The sequence below is a fragment of the Ostrinia nubilalis genome, chromosome 2 (assembly GCF_963855985.1).
Source record: "Ostrinia nubilalis chromosome 2, ilOstNubi1.1, whole genome shotgun sequence".
NCBI lineage: Eukaryota > Metazoa > Arthropoda > Insecta > Lepidoptera > Crambidae > Ostrinia > Ostrinia nubilalis.
In genome coordinates this window covers 10,931,620-10,947,876 of record NC_087089.1, presented here as the reverse complement: position 1 = coordinate 10,947,876, position 16,257 = coordinate 10,931,620, and the positions used below count along the sequence as shown (strand labels likewise).

The 16,257-nt window shown below is 39.5% G+C and overlaps 1 protein-coding gene across 6 annotated transcripts; it reads right to left on the bottom strand.

Annotated features, from left to right (window-relative positions):
- Positions 1-342: 342 nt before the first annotated feature.
- On the bottom strand, positions 343-14,904 carry LOC135083261 (elongation factor 1-alpha 2). 6 transcript variants are annotated; one of them, XM_063978011.1, is made up of 12 exons: positions 14,886-14,904; positions 14,658-14,719; positions 12,856-13,067; positions 12,258-12,407; positions 10,898-11,117; positions 10,223-10,368; positions 9,547-9,679; positions 8,181-8,296; positions 7,269-7,358; positions 5,233-5,353; positions 3,234-3,400; positions 343-1,532 (listed from the first exon to the last, which is right to left on the bottom strand). In XM_063978011.1, the coding sequence occupies exons 3-12, from the start codon at positions 13,027-13,029 to the stop codon at positions 1,461-1,463; spliced, it is 1,389 nt and encodes a 462-aa protein (XP_063834081.1). In that variant the 5' UTR covers positions 13,030-13,067; positions 14,658-14,719; positions 14,886-14,904; the 3' UTR covers positions 343-1,460. The 6 variants fall into 6 exon arrangements, with proteins under 6 accessions (XP_063834081.1, XP_063834074.1, XP_063834107.1 ...); XM_063978004.1 differs by lacking the exon at positions 14,886-14,904 and having other exon boundaries at positions 14,658-14,840; XM_063978037.1 differs by lacking the exons at positions 14,658-14,719; positions 14,886-14,904 and adding an exon at positions 13,775-13,794.
- Positions 14,905-16,257: the final 1,353 nt, after the last annotated feature.

Below are 16,257 nucleotides of genomic sequence, written 5' to 3'. Positions count from 1 at the left end.
CATCGGATTATTAATTTATTTTAATTTTCACGGTGTTCAAAGGTTAACTGGAGGAGAATGGTATTATGTATAAGTTCGCCTTTTGTTCCCTGTTCAATGTGTAAATAAGTTTCAAATAGGTACCTACTTAATTGTTTTTATGTTTTAAATTTTATTCCTCCTCTTTATTATGGGCTAATAGAGAGGTCAGAGAGGAGGAACTGGCACCTTATCTCATACTAACTTTTTGTATGCTTGTGAAGAGTTTATGTGAGGACATAATAATTATTTGTGATCCTATCTGTTGTTGGGAGAAGTTGGCTGTTTCAGAAAGTGTTATTGGTAGGTAGCAATAAAAATACATTTGTACCAGTAGCTTCTTTATTGGTTTATCAGGATAAGGTCTTTACAAAATTATTGAAAAAATTACAAAGTTACATTTAGCTTAAAATGAGTCTTGAGTTTGTTTTCCGTATGTAAGAACTACTAACGTCGAGAAAATATCGCGGCTCGTTTCTTGGATATTGAAAGTTTAAACCCTTACACGCAATCACTACAATCCATAATATTATACTTTTTACTGTAACTAGGAACAGAAATACATTACTTACGCTTTACAAAGATTTCAATTTCTATCAAAACGTTTTAAACGCTTTACTCATACTGCTAATTCAACTACAGGGAATTGGTTCTCAACCAATTACCCCCATTTTCTACACTCTGATGTTTATCCATTACATTATCTTTATCAAACATTAAAAAAATGAATAATGTGAAAGAAATATGTACTATCGTGTTTCTCCTAATTTCCATATCACATCACTCCAAAAAGGGAACATCAGTAGTTAGAAAATGATTAATGTATTTTACAGTAAAGTTATTTTATAATATTAAAAAATGCAGCAGGCTTTACCATCAAACAATGATATCGATTTACTAAACCAATTGCTATTTGAAGTTAAACTTAAGATGAAAGTAAAACGATCACGATAATAATTTAAAACAGATAAAACAATACCTAACTATCTACTAAAACGATAAGCCGGAAAATCTACAAGATCAGACTTAAAAACACTACCAACAGTCGTCAAACTCTGTGCGGCATAGTGGTTTAAAAATCCAATAGCGACTCTACTACTACTTTTCCTCCTGAACTCCTTTCGATGAAAAAATAAAACATAACGAGCTTTCAAGTACGGAAACTCAAACTTGGCGAGTGACTTACGACTAAAATAATCACAAAGACATAAACTTAACACGTAAGCGTAACTAAAACGAACTAACTTTAAGAATATCGTGCTATGATAAATGCATATTATGTCGGGGTCGAGCGTGATGTCACCAGTGAAGAAGCTCCGATTGTGGGGGGCTAGGGGGTCGCGGGCGGGGCGGGGCGCGGCGCGGGCCCGCGGGCCGCCCGGCGCCGGGGCGCGGCGCGGGGGGGCCAGCGGTCGCTTCGTTATTTTCAAAGTGCCCCATAGTTATTTCTTCTTCTGGGCCTTCTCGGCGGCCTTGGTGATTTTGCCCGTTGTTACCTCCTTGAATGTTACGCTCTGCGACAGAAAATTAATCATTTCAATATAAGCAGGTAGGTATCCCTTTCTTATTTACCTACTAATTTTAACGCTATTCCTCAGTACTTTACGAATCCAACGTGGATCTATAGCCTACATCTAACTAAAATTTGATGATAATGATCTGCGGAAAATCCAGAACAATCGAAACAACCTAATAATATTTTCTATCTCTATATAATATTTCCCGTACATGTTTTTCCTCCATTTGTTTTTCTGACCTAATTTTCCCACTTGTTTTTCTGACCTAATTTTCCCACAACATTAAGTATGGGTTTATTCGTATGTTAGGTAAACGCGATAGGTACTTGGCACCCGTTGCCCCTGGGCGCTTAAATCCACTTTGGAGCCGGCTCTGGCCTAGTCTGGCGGGTCTCTGACTGTCCATAGGCGGGGGCAAGCAGACTATGAGTCAGCATAGGGTACTGACTACGGGGTGCGAATGTGAGGGACCTCCTCGTGGTGCACCCTGGGCAACGTCCGCGTGGTCTGTTCACGCGGGCGGCTAACTTCTCACCTGCGCGGCAGGTCTCGTCAACTTGGCGGGCCTGTCGGGCAACCCGTAACCCACAATTGAGTGGGCCGGGGGCCGTCGAGGCATTTGCCCGGGCCATGATGCAGGGGACATCTTTAAAAACCCCACAGGTGGGAGCTGGCGGGGCGTTTGCCCGGGCCCATTCTTTGGAGGGCCGCTCTCTGTAGTCTCGATACTTCTCTGATCAGCAGAGCTGACCGAGCAGCGGCATAGAGCAGACCGTAATCCGCTACGGCGGGCCGGGGGTCTCGTTGTACCAGGGCCGCGAGGAGAAAACCTCTATAAAAACAACTGGAGGAGGGGATTCGGGGTTACCGAGCGAGCCTCTAACCTGAGGCGGAGCTGCGGACGAATGTCCAACCAGGACAATAACTCGCGGCTCCATTTCTTTGGGCTCTGGTGGAAACCGTCGGGTTTTAGTGGGTAGGCGGAGAGAGTCCCACATAACCCACTGGCCGTCCCCATAGACCAGTGGGTGCGCAAAGCATTTCCCGACGAAAAAAAAAAAGGGAGCTGACTACGGCCGTGATACTCTAAAATCATCTTACGGTGTATGCCGTACCTTAATAACGCCCACGGCAACAGTCTGGCGCATATAGCGCACAGGTCTTCGGCTATTGGTGGGGGCTGACAATGAGCCGGTATAGAAAAAGGCCCGATCGGACCTACGAAGCGTGAAACCGTAACATTATAATACAGTGTACGCTCACCTTAATAACGCCCACGGCAATGGTCCGGCGCATGTCGCGTACGAGTCTTCGATGAGAGGGGGCAGACGATGAACCGTCATAGGAGTCTGACAAGGGTCGGTTGGACCTACGAAGCGTGAAATCCTATACTGTGTACGCTCACCTTAATAACGCCCACAGCAATGGTCTGGCTCAAGTCGCGCACAGGTCTTCGGCTATTGGCGAGGCCTATGAGCAGCTGACAAGCTCCGTCCAGACCTGCGAAGACTGAACCCTGACACCATCTTACGGTAGCTCACCTTAATAACGCCCACGGCAACGGTCTGGCGCATGTCGCGCGTGGATCTTCGGCTATTTGACGACTATAAGCCGTGGGACTGAAAAAGGTCCCATCGAACTTACCAAGCGTATTTACCTTGATAGCTACCCTGAAAGCATCTTACGGTGTACGCTCACCTTAATAACGCCCACGGCAACGGTCTGGCGCATGTCGCGCACGGCGAAGCGGCCGAGCGGCGGGAACTCCTGGAAGGACTCCACGCACAGCGCCTTGGTCGGCACCAGCATCACGATGGCCGCGTCGCCGGACTTTATCGACTTCGGGTCCACCTCGGTGGTTTTACCTGCGGTGTGATAGAGGTGAAATTAATGGCATAGCTGAAGGAATGTGGAATAATGTTCTAACTGGTAGGAATCCAAGCAGCACGGAGGCAAAATGGTTAGCCGTTAGTCAGCTTTTATCTGCATTAAGCTTTACTAAATATGTAAGTATAAGAGTTGAAATATAAGGGAGAGTCCGCTAATTTGGACCAGTTTTTTTCAATCCCATTTTACACATAGTTTTCTTTTGTTTTTGCTAATGTCCATGGTATATAATAAAAGATACATTATTCAACTTACTATTTCATAAGTATTAATTAACATGATTGTTGTAAATTTAGCACAAATCAACAAAGTACGAGTTCAGAGCTTCGGTCCAATTTAGCCAACCGGTTCGATAATTTGTACCACAGGGTTACTAAATTGGATTTCAATAAATTTCAAGCCTTTAAAAAAACTATGGCAAAATATTATACGATACATTCTTAACAAATTAGGAAACGAAGAGGAAAAGTAGTTAATAACATAGACAATCGATATTGTTTTACACGTTATCACGATTTTGAGTACAAGTTTTGTAATTCCAATTATCGTAACGCACACTTGTACCTAATCTACTTTAACAGTCTTTTGCTTTCATTTATTGTTAGTCAAACATAACTACGCTATTATAACTTCAAAATATGATTTACTAAAAAAAATGTCAAAATCCTTTGGTAAAGTTCCCTACAACTTGATGTGGTACAATTTAGCCGACTAGGTGATTGTGCTTTTAAAAAATCGGTAAAAAATATAGCTTATAAATACCGAAATATGTTTCAAATAATTGTAATCCACACTAATTTACGCTTCTAAATAATATATTAGAAACACCCTGTGATTAAATTTAACAAAATTACAATCTAAACATGTATTGTCAAAAGTTACTTGAAAACAATGAAAAAATACTTTTCAAAATAAAACACACGTGTTTGTTGTCACGGCAAAAACCACATGGCCGATATTAATTGATTTTAGTTGTGTATCGCTGAGTGTTGCAATTACAGACATTCAATAAATACTTTACGAAATATGAGGGTGGTACAATTTACCCGGCGGTACAATATACCGAACTCTCCCCTATGCATAAGGTTGCACTTCGGAAATTTCTTCGACTACTGTACAGCTTGGCTGAATTAGAGCTGAATAGGGAGCTAAAAAGTCATCGTAGCATTATATCGGTGAAATTAAACATCAGTATTCAACCTTTAGTTAACTTACGCCCCAAGCCTTATTAGGTTTGCAATTTTGTTTCGCATGGTTATCTAAAAATAGCTTTTCAACTAGAACATTTACATATCTATCATTGTTTACTAATGAACTAGTTGGGAACCGCGGGCTATCGCGCGGAAGTTACGTTAGTCCCTCTACATCCGGAGCGCGGACGCGCGTAACCGAGTCACCGGACAAGGCCGCGCCGCTTACTGGTGTGATGCAATTACTGTATGAGGAATTTACAAGGCAACCTTTCTTTTGTGATGCTATTGAACTTATTAATATTTAATAAGCAACGAATGAGGAAAATGTATTTTGCGATTACTACCTAGTACTACTTGTCCATAGACTGAAAGCCTTCAAAACAACTTTCGAACAATGCGGACATAAAGTCAGTGCCTCCTTCGCTAAATGAATAAAATGTATTTTGATCTCATTGTCGGGAACAGAAGGCAAGTGGAAAATTTAATTGCCCGTCAACCCTTAAACTGGTGGCAAAGTGACCGAAACTAGCTATCTACTTCATAGCTTTATGCACTATCATTGACCATGACCATGAACCTAGTAAACGTAATGTTTTTTCCCTGTAGTTCGTAGTTACCTGTGCGGCGGTCGCACTTCTCCTTGATCTCAGCGAACTTGCAGGCGATGTGTGCAGTGTGGCAGTCAAGCACGGGCGTGTAGCCGTTGCTGATCTGGCCCGGGTGGTTCAGCACGATCACCTGCCAAAGACCAGTCTATTTAGTACTAGACTTTAAACTTCTTATTACAAAAGTTACCCAGGATGAACACTGGTTTAAAATGACATTGCCATATTAAATTTAAACTAGAGTTCAACTCGAGTTTAACTCTTTGTAATTTGTGTAACGGACGATTGGACCCCGACACATTGGAACATGAGGCGAGAATTAGTTTGACCGTAAATATTAAAATCTCAACGGGGCGTGAATCGTGATATCCACGGAAAAGGAAAAAGTCTATCCTTTTTTCAATGCAACTATTTCATTCCCTCACCTTTCTTGCCCTATGCCTCCCCCATTAATCTGGAGCAAGAATATGCTGCGTTCAATGGAATCTAGGTCTTCCTTCATGTAGAAATATTAACGTGTCTAATTAATATAAAAACTCAAGGAAACAGAAAGTTTACTTTTAACACAGACAGTCTGTAACTTGTATTTTTACCAAGGTTGAAGTTAAATAACAAACGATAGTTTATCTTTGATGACGACAAACTTTCAGGTTTATCTTTGTTTTCTTCTGTCTCAAAAACTTCCTTCCTAAGTACCTACGTATCTATATTCGGCAATCTTTTGCATGATTAGCTATCAATTAGCCTGTCTTTATTAATATAAAAACCGCATATTTTTTTAGATAAGTTAAATTCTACGTATTGATCAAGATCAGTCGTTTGTTCTAACTAAAGTATTATTAAGATATCAGCTTAGGTACCTATATTATTATTCCATATCAATATTATCAGGTAACAATCGGAACTAAGCAGCTAAGTTATCAATTTCCGCTAAATTGTAGAGACCATAAAATTATTGAGATTTATATAAGTGAATAATATTGTAGGTTTGGTAACCGAAAGATGATTATCTAAAAATACGTTTATCTACCGGAACATAATTGCAAAATATTAAACGGCGTGTAATTGTTGAATACAAGTAGGTACTTAGATAAACCAGTAGCCAGTTAATTAATATGTTTGCAAACGAGTACATTTCCTAACTTGAATGGTAACAAATTAGGTACTTTTACGAAATGTGTAATTGGTTGGCACCAACTAGTGTTATGAGTAGGTCTAGGTATACATGCAGTAATAGCTTAATTATCTAATTAAATTTCAACAATATTGAGCGTTGAAATTTTAAATTAATTAGGTAGAATGATACCTTAGGTAAACTACTAGTACTTAATGATGTTGATGAATCAATTAACTGTTTTAAATCAATTATTTTAACTAGTACACTTGTTTAGAAAATTTTATTTGAATATTTCAATACTTATTTAGGAAATTTTAAGAACCATAATGCGACCTGTCAAATCTAAATTTTATATTATTTCATCTTGTATTTTTATGATTTTTTTTATCCACAACGAGGAAGCTCTTGGCCTGTATCTCACCTGATGGTAAGTGATGATCAGACCGAAGTGGAAACGAGCTTCACTCGGAATCCTCAACCACAGAGGAACTGGCTATCTTACCTCTAACTGCCGGAACACAACAATGCTGTTAACATAGTTGTTATGGCGACAGACTTAGGTAAGATGGTGGTAGCTAGCCAGGCGGACTTAGAACAAGCCCTACCACCAACCAAACCGAACAGAAAAATCTGCTCCCACTGGGAATCGAACCCGGGACCTCTTGCGTCTGAAGCAGGTGGTCTTACCACTAGACCACAGAGGCGGTTAAAAAGAGCATTTTATGGTAGGTAAAATGTCCTCTTCTTATAATTTTAAATTAACAACAAAAACTGGTCTTCTCACGTCTCTCTCATTGGTATCATTTCAAGGTGAGAGAATGACACGAATTGTCACGAATACATACAAAACCAGACTAGGTATTATCAAAATCAATTTGCGGAAGATATAAAATCAAGTTTTGGTTGTGTGATGATGTAACCAGTATTTTACCTGTGCAGTGAAGTCGGATGCGCCCTTAGGCGGAGCATTCTTGGAATCGCCTGCGACGAAGCCACGGCGCAACTCCTTTACCGACACGTTCTGCAAAACACGCGATAATTGTGATTCTGTCCAACACGATAAAAAAGACACAAAAACAAATTAATGTTGGCAAACCCTCCATAAGATTACAGTCTCACGACACGGGTCAACGTACGGGACAGACTTGCATTCTTATGTTGCACTACGAAGGTTTATTTTAGTTGCAGAAATAGTCTCTTGACTATTGTATAGAAAGGCAAAGCAGACTATTAAAATATCTGATAGTATCATCAGGTTAATACAAAGAACCAAGTGCGACATTTGAAATAGCCTACCTTTATCCATTAATCCGCCATATCAGGTAAGCCCTTTTATTGCAACAGCATCATTCTTGAATGATATCGTAGTCTTGACTCATCAAATGAGGAAAGTCATAAATAACAATCAATGGGATATTCTATGGATACGACGATATTTATGCGTCATTTTACAAATCATGATATTTCATATCATCATAAATAATGTTTTATATTGTTGTGTGTAATATCTAATCATACATGAACAAATTTTATTATGTTCATAATTTTCGAAGTAAGTAATCTTTGGAATCCCACATTTTTCACACCCTGTTTAGTGGGTAGTCTCAAAATGATCGAATTGTAACTACCTGCACAATGAGGATACTAAAAGGCAAATAGCGGGCGACAAACAATGCCATTGCAATTGTGTGCAATCCACAAAATGTGTGGAATCTCTGCTCCTGTTCTGGCCGCGCGAAGTTCAGTGTGCGTTGATTGATACCATTCATAACCTCGGCCTCCGTAGTAAGTAACCCTGAAAGACTTTTACAACAGTTGGTCTAAAAGACTAGTCTAAAAGAACCTTGACGTTGAAGCCGACGTTATCCCCGGGCATGGCCTCCTGCAGCGCCTCGTGGTGCATCTCCACGGACTTCACCTCGGTGGTGATGGCCGCCGGCGCGAACACCACTACCATGCCTGGACAAACATTGGTACGATCAATCGAATAGGTAAGTCCACGTCCAAGAACAATTCGATAGTCCACCTACTAAGCATCCTAAAGTCCTAAACTCTAGTAATAAAATTGATGTAAAATATTATCGAATTTTATCTATAAGAAGATGACTTGCTGAATGAGAGACAAAGTTGGACTACATGTAAAATCGAATTTGAAGTTTTTATCTACATCTTGAATATTTTTCAAGACTTCTTGTAAGTCTCTCGTTCATACGAGTATAATGTACTGGTATTCTACTTGTGCAGTAGGATAAGGAATTGTAAGACGACCTTACAACGTAGGCGGCATTATAAATAGTCTAACTCTATCCACATAACAGATTGGTACCTAAGGCTGTTTTGCGAGAAATACTCTCGCCATTCCCTCCCACACCCAATCCAGATTATTCACTTTGGATTTGCTTGCGCAAAACTATGTAAGTACCCGCCTATTCCTAGCTATACGAGTTACTTATAGTCCTTGCAATGTTTGCAAGCTCTTTCGTAATCTTTTTGTAGAAAAACGTTTGTTAAAGTGAAAGAGCAGTGTTAACCAAGTGCAAGTTGCAACTAATGCGGCAATATTTTGACGCGCAAGGTTATACTGGGTCATTGACTGACCGCCCGGCAGTTAACTGTATGCATACATGAAGAGGCCCGCCACATACGAGGCTTTGACCGTATTTAGAAAATTAACCAATTTTTTTCCAAGGTATTTCACTCCCGATGAATGGTGAAAGAAATGGGATAGTTTTGCTTTATGATGTTCAACTAGTGGTTGACTTATGATTTGATGTATGGATGGCATGATGCCACCGCTTTCGATCTCTATGAGACGCTTTCTGGATCATGCCCAATATGGGTATTATTTGCAAAATCATCAAAGCGAAAACGATAGAAACGAAAAAGCTCAATCTGAAATGAGCTGATCCTACTTCGACCTTCCAAGGCTTCCTACAACAGAGTTCAACAGACACAAATGTAGGTAAGTACCTACCTATCTTTATCTTGAGACCTTTTAAAAAGGGAGCCAAGGAATCTGTGAACATTGAGTCGGTGAGGTGAATGTCGATCTTGATTCTTGATGTTGGAGCTGATCTGCCAGCTCTCGAAGTCACCACCTCTACAGCTAGGATTCTGGATTTATACAGCTCACAGATATAGTATTTCTATATCTGTGATACAGCTACACTCGAAAATGCATTACAAGCAAGTCATTCCAAGTTCCCCACCTGGTTTGAGGATGCCGGTCTCGACGCGTCCCACGGGCACCGTGCCTATGCCGCCAATCTTGTACACGTCCTGAAGAGGCAGCCGGAGCGGCTTCTCTGTGGGGCGGGACGGCGGCTGGATAGCGTCCAGGGCCTGCACACAATAGGCGACTTGTACAGCAGAGATTACTTGGACATTATTGGACTTTAGGTTTTTTTTAAGTGACAGGCAAACGAGCAGACAGATCACCTGATGATAAGTTATCATCTGTCGCCCATAGACACCCGCAGTCCCAGGGGTATTTTAAGTACTTTTTGCAAATTGAAACCTGGGCCATTCATAAAATGAGCACCTTCCATGCATGATCATGCTTAAATTAAAACTTCGATGCATCAATCTTGTCTTTAACTAAATAGAGAACTGATCTGCAGGGCTTACTAGGGGCCCTGGGCACTTAAGGATCAAAGGTCGGTAGCGCAGCCCAGAGTGCCTATTGGGAAAGAGCAGGGGCCTGCTGATCAGCAGTTGCAGGGTAGCTTTACTCCTGAAAAATTATAAGCTCTAATTTTCGATAGACCTTTACATAATCCCAATATAATGATACAAAGCCAGTTTACATGTAGGTACAAGTCTAGCTTTGTCCTGGGAAAAAAATGTAGGTCTAGGAAGATACAGAAAGCAAATATTTTTACTTACCTCAATGAGACACTTGCCCTCGACTTTGCCCTCCTTGCGGTCGATGGTCCAGCCCTTGAACCAGGGCATTTTGTCGGAGGGCTCGAGCATGTTGTCGCCGTGCCAGCCCGAGATCGGCACGAATGCCACCGTCGCCGGGTTGTACCCTGATGTCCAATTAGATGACAATTTTATCCGCTATGTTTATAATTTACCTACTTCCCTGAAACCCTACTTAGGTAGGCACACGTAATGTTACACGCTGTATAAATGGGTAAAGACAGTAGATGTACCTATTGTATTAGGAATACAGTAACAATTGAAAAGATTTAAATCAAGTAGAAAACTGAAAATCTTTAGGGTTTTTGCAAGTTTTTCTTCTGCAGACTTTATAGACGTAAGGGGTAAACGCCTGATGGGTCCATCTTCTATCTTAGTAGTGTGCCAGATAAGTCGTGATCTTGTAAAAGTTCAGTTTTTAAGAAAAAGTAAGCCATAACATCATTATTAGCATATTTCTATGTTTACGTGCCGTAATCTTCATTTTAACCGCGTGATTGAGCAAGGCTTATCTTAATTCCGTAATGAGCAGAAACAAATCAGATTAGGCAAATTGCCTACACCGTCATTGAAGCGCAATAATAACGTTAGCGTAAAATGTTAGAACGTAAATAGAAGAGCCTGTAATTGGCTTACCGATTTTTTTGATGTATGAAGAGACTTCTTTCTTGATTTCCTCATATCTGGCCTCGTGGTACGGAGGCTCGGTGGAGTCCATTTTGTTGACGCCTACGATGAGCTGTTTGACGCCGAGGGTGAATGCCAGCAGGGCGTGCTCGCGGGTCTGACCGTTCTTGCTGATGCCGGCTTCGAACTCGCCGGTACCAGCAGCCACAATCAGCACGGCACAGTCCGCCTACGAAAGGTAAAAGACCTACGTAAGCTCTAGGTATTTTTTAAGTGGACAAGGGACGCTATTAGATAACGGTGGGACTTTCTTGAAGAATAACGAAGTTTGGTAAAGTTATAACTACCCACTAAAACAATCCCAGATTTTTATTCGTTGCTCATGTGAACTCCGAAAGTAAAGGCGTCATGAATGAATGTGGTGTAGAAGAGATATTTGGTGAAGGAGATTAAATGAGGTGTAGTAAAAGAAATTGAGGTCCAAGTCGTGCGACAATTTTTTTCTTTTTATTAATTTTTAAATTTCAATTTTAGCAGTATTTTTTTAAACACAAATAACTAGCTGCACTAATAGGAAAGAAGAGGAAGTGCCAGGTCAGGAGTCCAGGATTTTTATTTCGATTACAGTTACTAATGTATTATGTATTGTAGCTGGATGAAATTTTGGATTAGGTAGGTATGAAAATACATTTTCATTTTTAACCGGTTTATGTGTAAAATGCCTATTACAATTTAGGTACTACTCTAATGTTTACCGTTTTACATTTTTGGGAATTTAGGTGAATTATGAATGTTGCAATGTGACTTCAGTCAGCTAGAAAACAGTTTTCTTTTACACAATACAATTATGTAAGTTATAAATACATAACGTCGAAGACGCCCCTCTATGATGTAAGTTTATTAACACGTACACCTATCTAGTAGCATTAAATATACAGTACCTACTTACCTACTTATTTGTCAACGAAGTAAATGATGTAAAAAATCTAGCGCTTGAGTATAAAAACTAAAAACAAAAGAAAACATTGTTGCAGCGTTCAGCAGTGACTCCCATGGCTGCCAATATAGGTTAATTATGAGAATGAACCACAAAATCATTGTTGCACTGTTGTCAGTGCTTGAATATGACGACAAATCTTAGCATCAGCCACGGATCTACGTACGATATTTTCTAACCGAGCCAAAATTGTATTATGGCGCCCCCTCCCAGTTACCTTAAAAAGGTCGCGACGCGCCCTTGACTGATGTGCGAAATGTGTTCAAAAAACCAACTAGCCGTTTCAAAATAACTATAGATCCATTTGGCGCCCACCCCCTTAGCATATATCTAAATAATTGTAGAACTAACAAAATAAAAACAAGAGCTCACCTGCGAAGTTCCAGTAATCATGTTCTTGATGAAGTCCCTGTGGCCGGGCGCGTCGATAATAGTAACATAGTATTTGGCCGTCTCAAACTTCCACAAGGCTATGTCGATGGTTATACCACGTTCGCGTTCAGCTTTTAGCTTGTCAAGCACCTACAAACAACAAGTGAACCCTATAATGAAGTCCGCCAAAAAATTTAAAGCCCTAAAACCTATTTGTTCAATAAGTCCATAGTCAGTGGATGAATGAGAATACAACAGGGGTGCCTCAATGTCAAAAAGCTCAATGGGAAAAGCACAATCACTTCTCATCAGTGGTGGCTTACAGGGGTTCGTCATTCAAATACGACCCACAATTAGGATTTCGACTGAGATGAAGGGTAAAACATTCCGTATGATTATGGAATGAATACAAAAAATGAACTTCACCTATATGAGTCTTATCCTTTTGTTAAAGTGAGACCGGTTCAATAATGGCACCGATTTATCTTATTTTTGCTATTCCTATTAGCAAGATAACTCGAGTCTTTAAAGGTCAAATAAAAGGTCGCGATCTTGAAAGTTCAAACGGTGACGTCATTGTCTGCTCTTGTCTACGTACCCAAGCATATTTGAACGAGCCTTTGCCCATCTCCTGGGCCTCCTTCTCGAACTTCTCAATGGTGCGCTTATCAATGCCGCCGCATTTATAGATCAAATGGCCGGTGGTGGTAGACTTGCCGGAGTCTACGTGGCCGATCACCACAATGTTGATGTGAGTCTTCTCTTTACCCATGGTGCCCACGTGTCGAACTCGATGCTAATCAACCAATCCTGGATAAGACGACATAATTTTATTACTAAACTTTCGATTCCCAAATCTACGCGTAAGGGCTAAGGGCGCGTCCTTAAGTGTGACTTTATCTCCATTCACATTAGGAACAACTTATTTGCAATCGAAATAATTTCTAAATATTACATCTAGCTGATTTGTGAACGCCTGCACAAATTAAAAGAGCTTTTATGCAAACCAAAGCGTATCATACGGAAGCTCGGAACAAATCGAATCCACTGAACTTTTTATTCATAAGCGTAAGTTTCTCTCGTTAACACGCCGGTCTATTAAACATTTTGTTTTAAATTAACACTCCACCATAAATGTGATAAATCACCAAGAAAATCTGTTTCACCGGTACCGATACGCCTGAATCGCATCGGATGCACTTCGACAAAGTTCACCTGCGATGTAATTAATCCCAATATTCCGAGAAGAGTTCGCCCAGGCCCGGGCGTGCGCATAGGACGTCCGGACATCGATACAGCGAGCTAATCCTTCCAAATATAGACAATTCCTAACGCTTGCCTTCACAAATCTCTTCATAGGTACGCCTCAATAAATTACATCGCTCAAGTGAACATTAAACTTCTTCGCCATAATTACCTATCGATACAGTATAGCAAAATCCTAATTTACTCCTCAGGTAAGAAGCAAAAACAAAAGATTTATAGCTACAATACATAATACAAAGTTAACAAAGTACCTAATATGACGCAAGTATCCACAATACGGCGCAATAAAATTATAATATTCTCAAAATGAAAGGATCTTAGGTGGCATCAGAGCCAATTGTTTCAATAAATGATAATAATCACAAAGGAGACGACAGTGCATTCATTCTTAAATTAGACTGATCTATAGAAAGTCGAGAGCACTTGGATGTATTTGCAAGACATGTTTCAAAATTAGAATAATCACATGTCGCAGTATGCTGTGTATGGATGTATCGGCAACGCACATGGGCTTCCCGGCGCGCGTCCATCTTGTGCATGTCTGCACCTAGATGTTTCGATCTTTGTATAATATTACACTGTAACCATCCAGCCTGAGAATTGTATCTTCACCAATCAAGCTCAGGAATTCCTAGCTTTTGCCTTATGGTAGGTACCTATTACAGTTTAAAAATGGCAACGTCGTCGCGAAATATTTTACAACAAAATAATAACATTCTACTATTGATAGCGTCAGACTTTTAACTATACTATTAACCATGGGAAAATACAATTTGTTCGATAAATCTACAGTTATGCTTACTTGGGCCAAAATAAAATAAAGCACTACGTCGAATTCTAATTTCACCAGTTTGTCAAAAGTATTGTTTTTCTGTCCATTTGATTATTTCAACTAGTTTATCGAATATTCGTTATTTAAAACGCTCTTAGCATTAAATTGCTAATAAATTGCGTAATTTGAAAATGTTCTACCGGCAAATTTTTAGCCAGAGGGTGAACATGTGAAAATGAAGAAAATGCCTTGCAAATATAATTTTACATGCAACTTTTATGTTCTCATCGCTAACAACAATGCGAAAACATTAATTAGGCTAATATTTAGTTTTTTCTCAATAAAATAAAGGAAAAGCTTACCCCTTGCTGCACAGTCAAGAATTTTCCGAGCGATTCAAGAGCATGCGCTGTGCGAACTTCGCCTGGGAAAATGCAATCAATAAAATCAAGTGTCAGTCTCTTTTTACGAAATTTACCCCGAAAGAATCTTTTTACATGAAAAAATACTTTTAAAATGTAAGAAAATAAAGCAGGACGATTTTAATTTACAATTAACTTAGATAGTTGCAGAGTAAATTAATTAATTACAGCGTTGCGACCGGATACAGCGGTACTTTTCTTTTTCGGTGCATACGTTTTCAGGGCGTATAGCGTTTTTCAGCCAGGAACAACATCGATTCAGTAGGGCAATGGAATCGATTTAGAATATCTGTAAATATATTTTATTGCGATGTTATTCAGCTACCGCCTAATAAAATAATGCATACATATAAATTAATTACATTAATGTATATTGAGACCGAGTCTTTCGTTAGAGTACAGGAACAATGTCATTTAATATAAGTTGACATCGACCTTTGCTTTTGGTAGTTTAAGTTAAAAAAAAATAAAGGCGTCAAGCACAAAAAAATCTTTTGGCGGGAAAGACTTGGGATATTTTGTAAACCATAAAAAAGTTTAGATTTTGTTGGTGTGCACCATGGCAATGATTGCATTTTAAAACGAAAACAAAATAAATTTTATATGTAAGTAAACTTATTATATTGAAATGCTGTAACTGAGGTCTGTGAGGTTCTTTTCTACTCAGTTATGCCAGAGTTCAATCTGCAGTTTGCGTCATTGCAGACTTGATAATACCCCAATCTTGGACCCCAATGTTAAGGTAATGCTAGCCTAACGGTAAATATTCTACAAACAGTAGGTCACAGGACTTACAGATGGATACAACAAGGTAAGTATGTATTTAATATAGTAATTCTTTAGGCTTGACATTGGGGTCATTTGGGTAGGTAGACATTAAAGTGTACTACATACCTACTTAGGTAGGTACAAGGCCTTTTTTTCACTGCAGACCACGACGACGATACCACCAGGGGTATCGTGGGTCTCGTTAAAGAACTACACTTCAGACCCACGATACCCCTGGGAGTAAAGTTGACAAACGAGGACCGGCGCGGGCGCGGCAGGCGGGGAGGGGACGCACAGTGCACACGGCCAGTGCAGTGTTGTGGAATACCTCTTTGAATTCTAAATTGATTTCATTGAACATGCAATAAAAATATCGTTAAAAATAAAAATAAAATAACAACAATTCATACCTACATACAACGAATAATTAATTAATAGCACTTATAAATTAACATTTTGACTATAATTATTTATTTTTGTCCTGGTACTTTAGTTATTTGATGTGATAAAAAGGTAATTTCGTCTACCACGTTGTGTGTGACAATGATTTAAATGAGTAGTTTGCCCTTGAGAAAAAAAAGAGATCTTGATTATCAATAATTTAAATTTTTTTTATTTACATAATATTAATTTTAGGCTATATTTTAATTTTATGAAGTCAAAATAAAGTTTTTTTTTACATTACAAAACTTCTCCAGTAGGGCCGTTTGTATGGGAAATATAACCAGTCAGTTGAACAGTTGCGCAGTTGAGCAGTCTAGTTGAGCAGTGG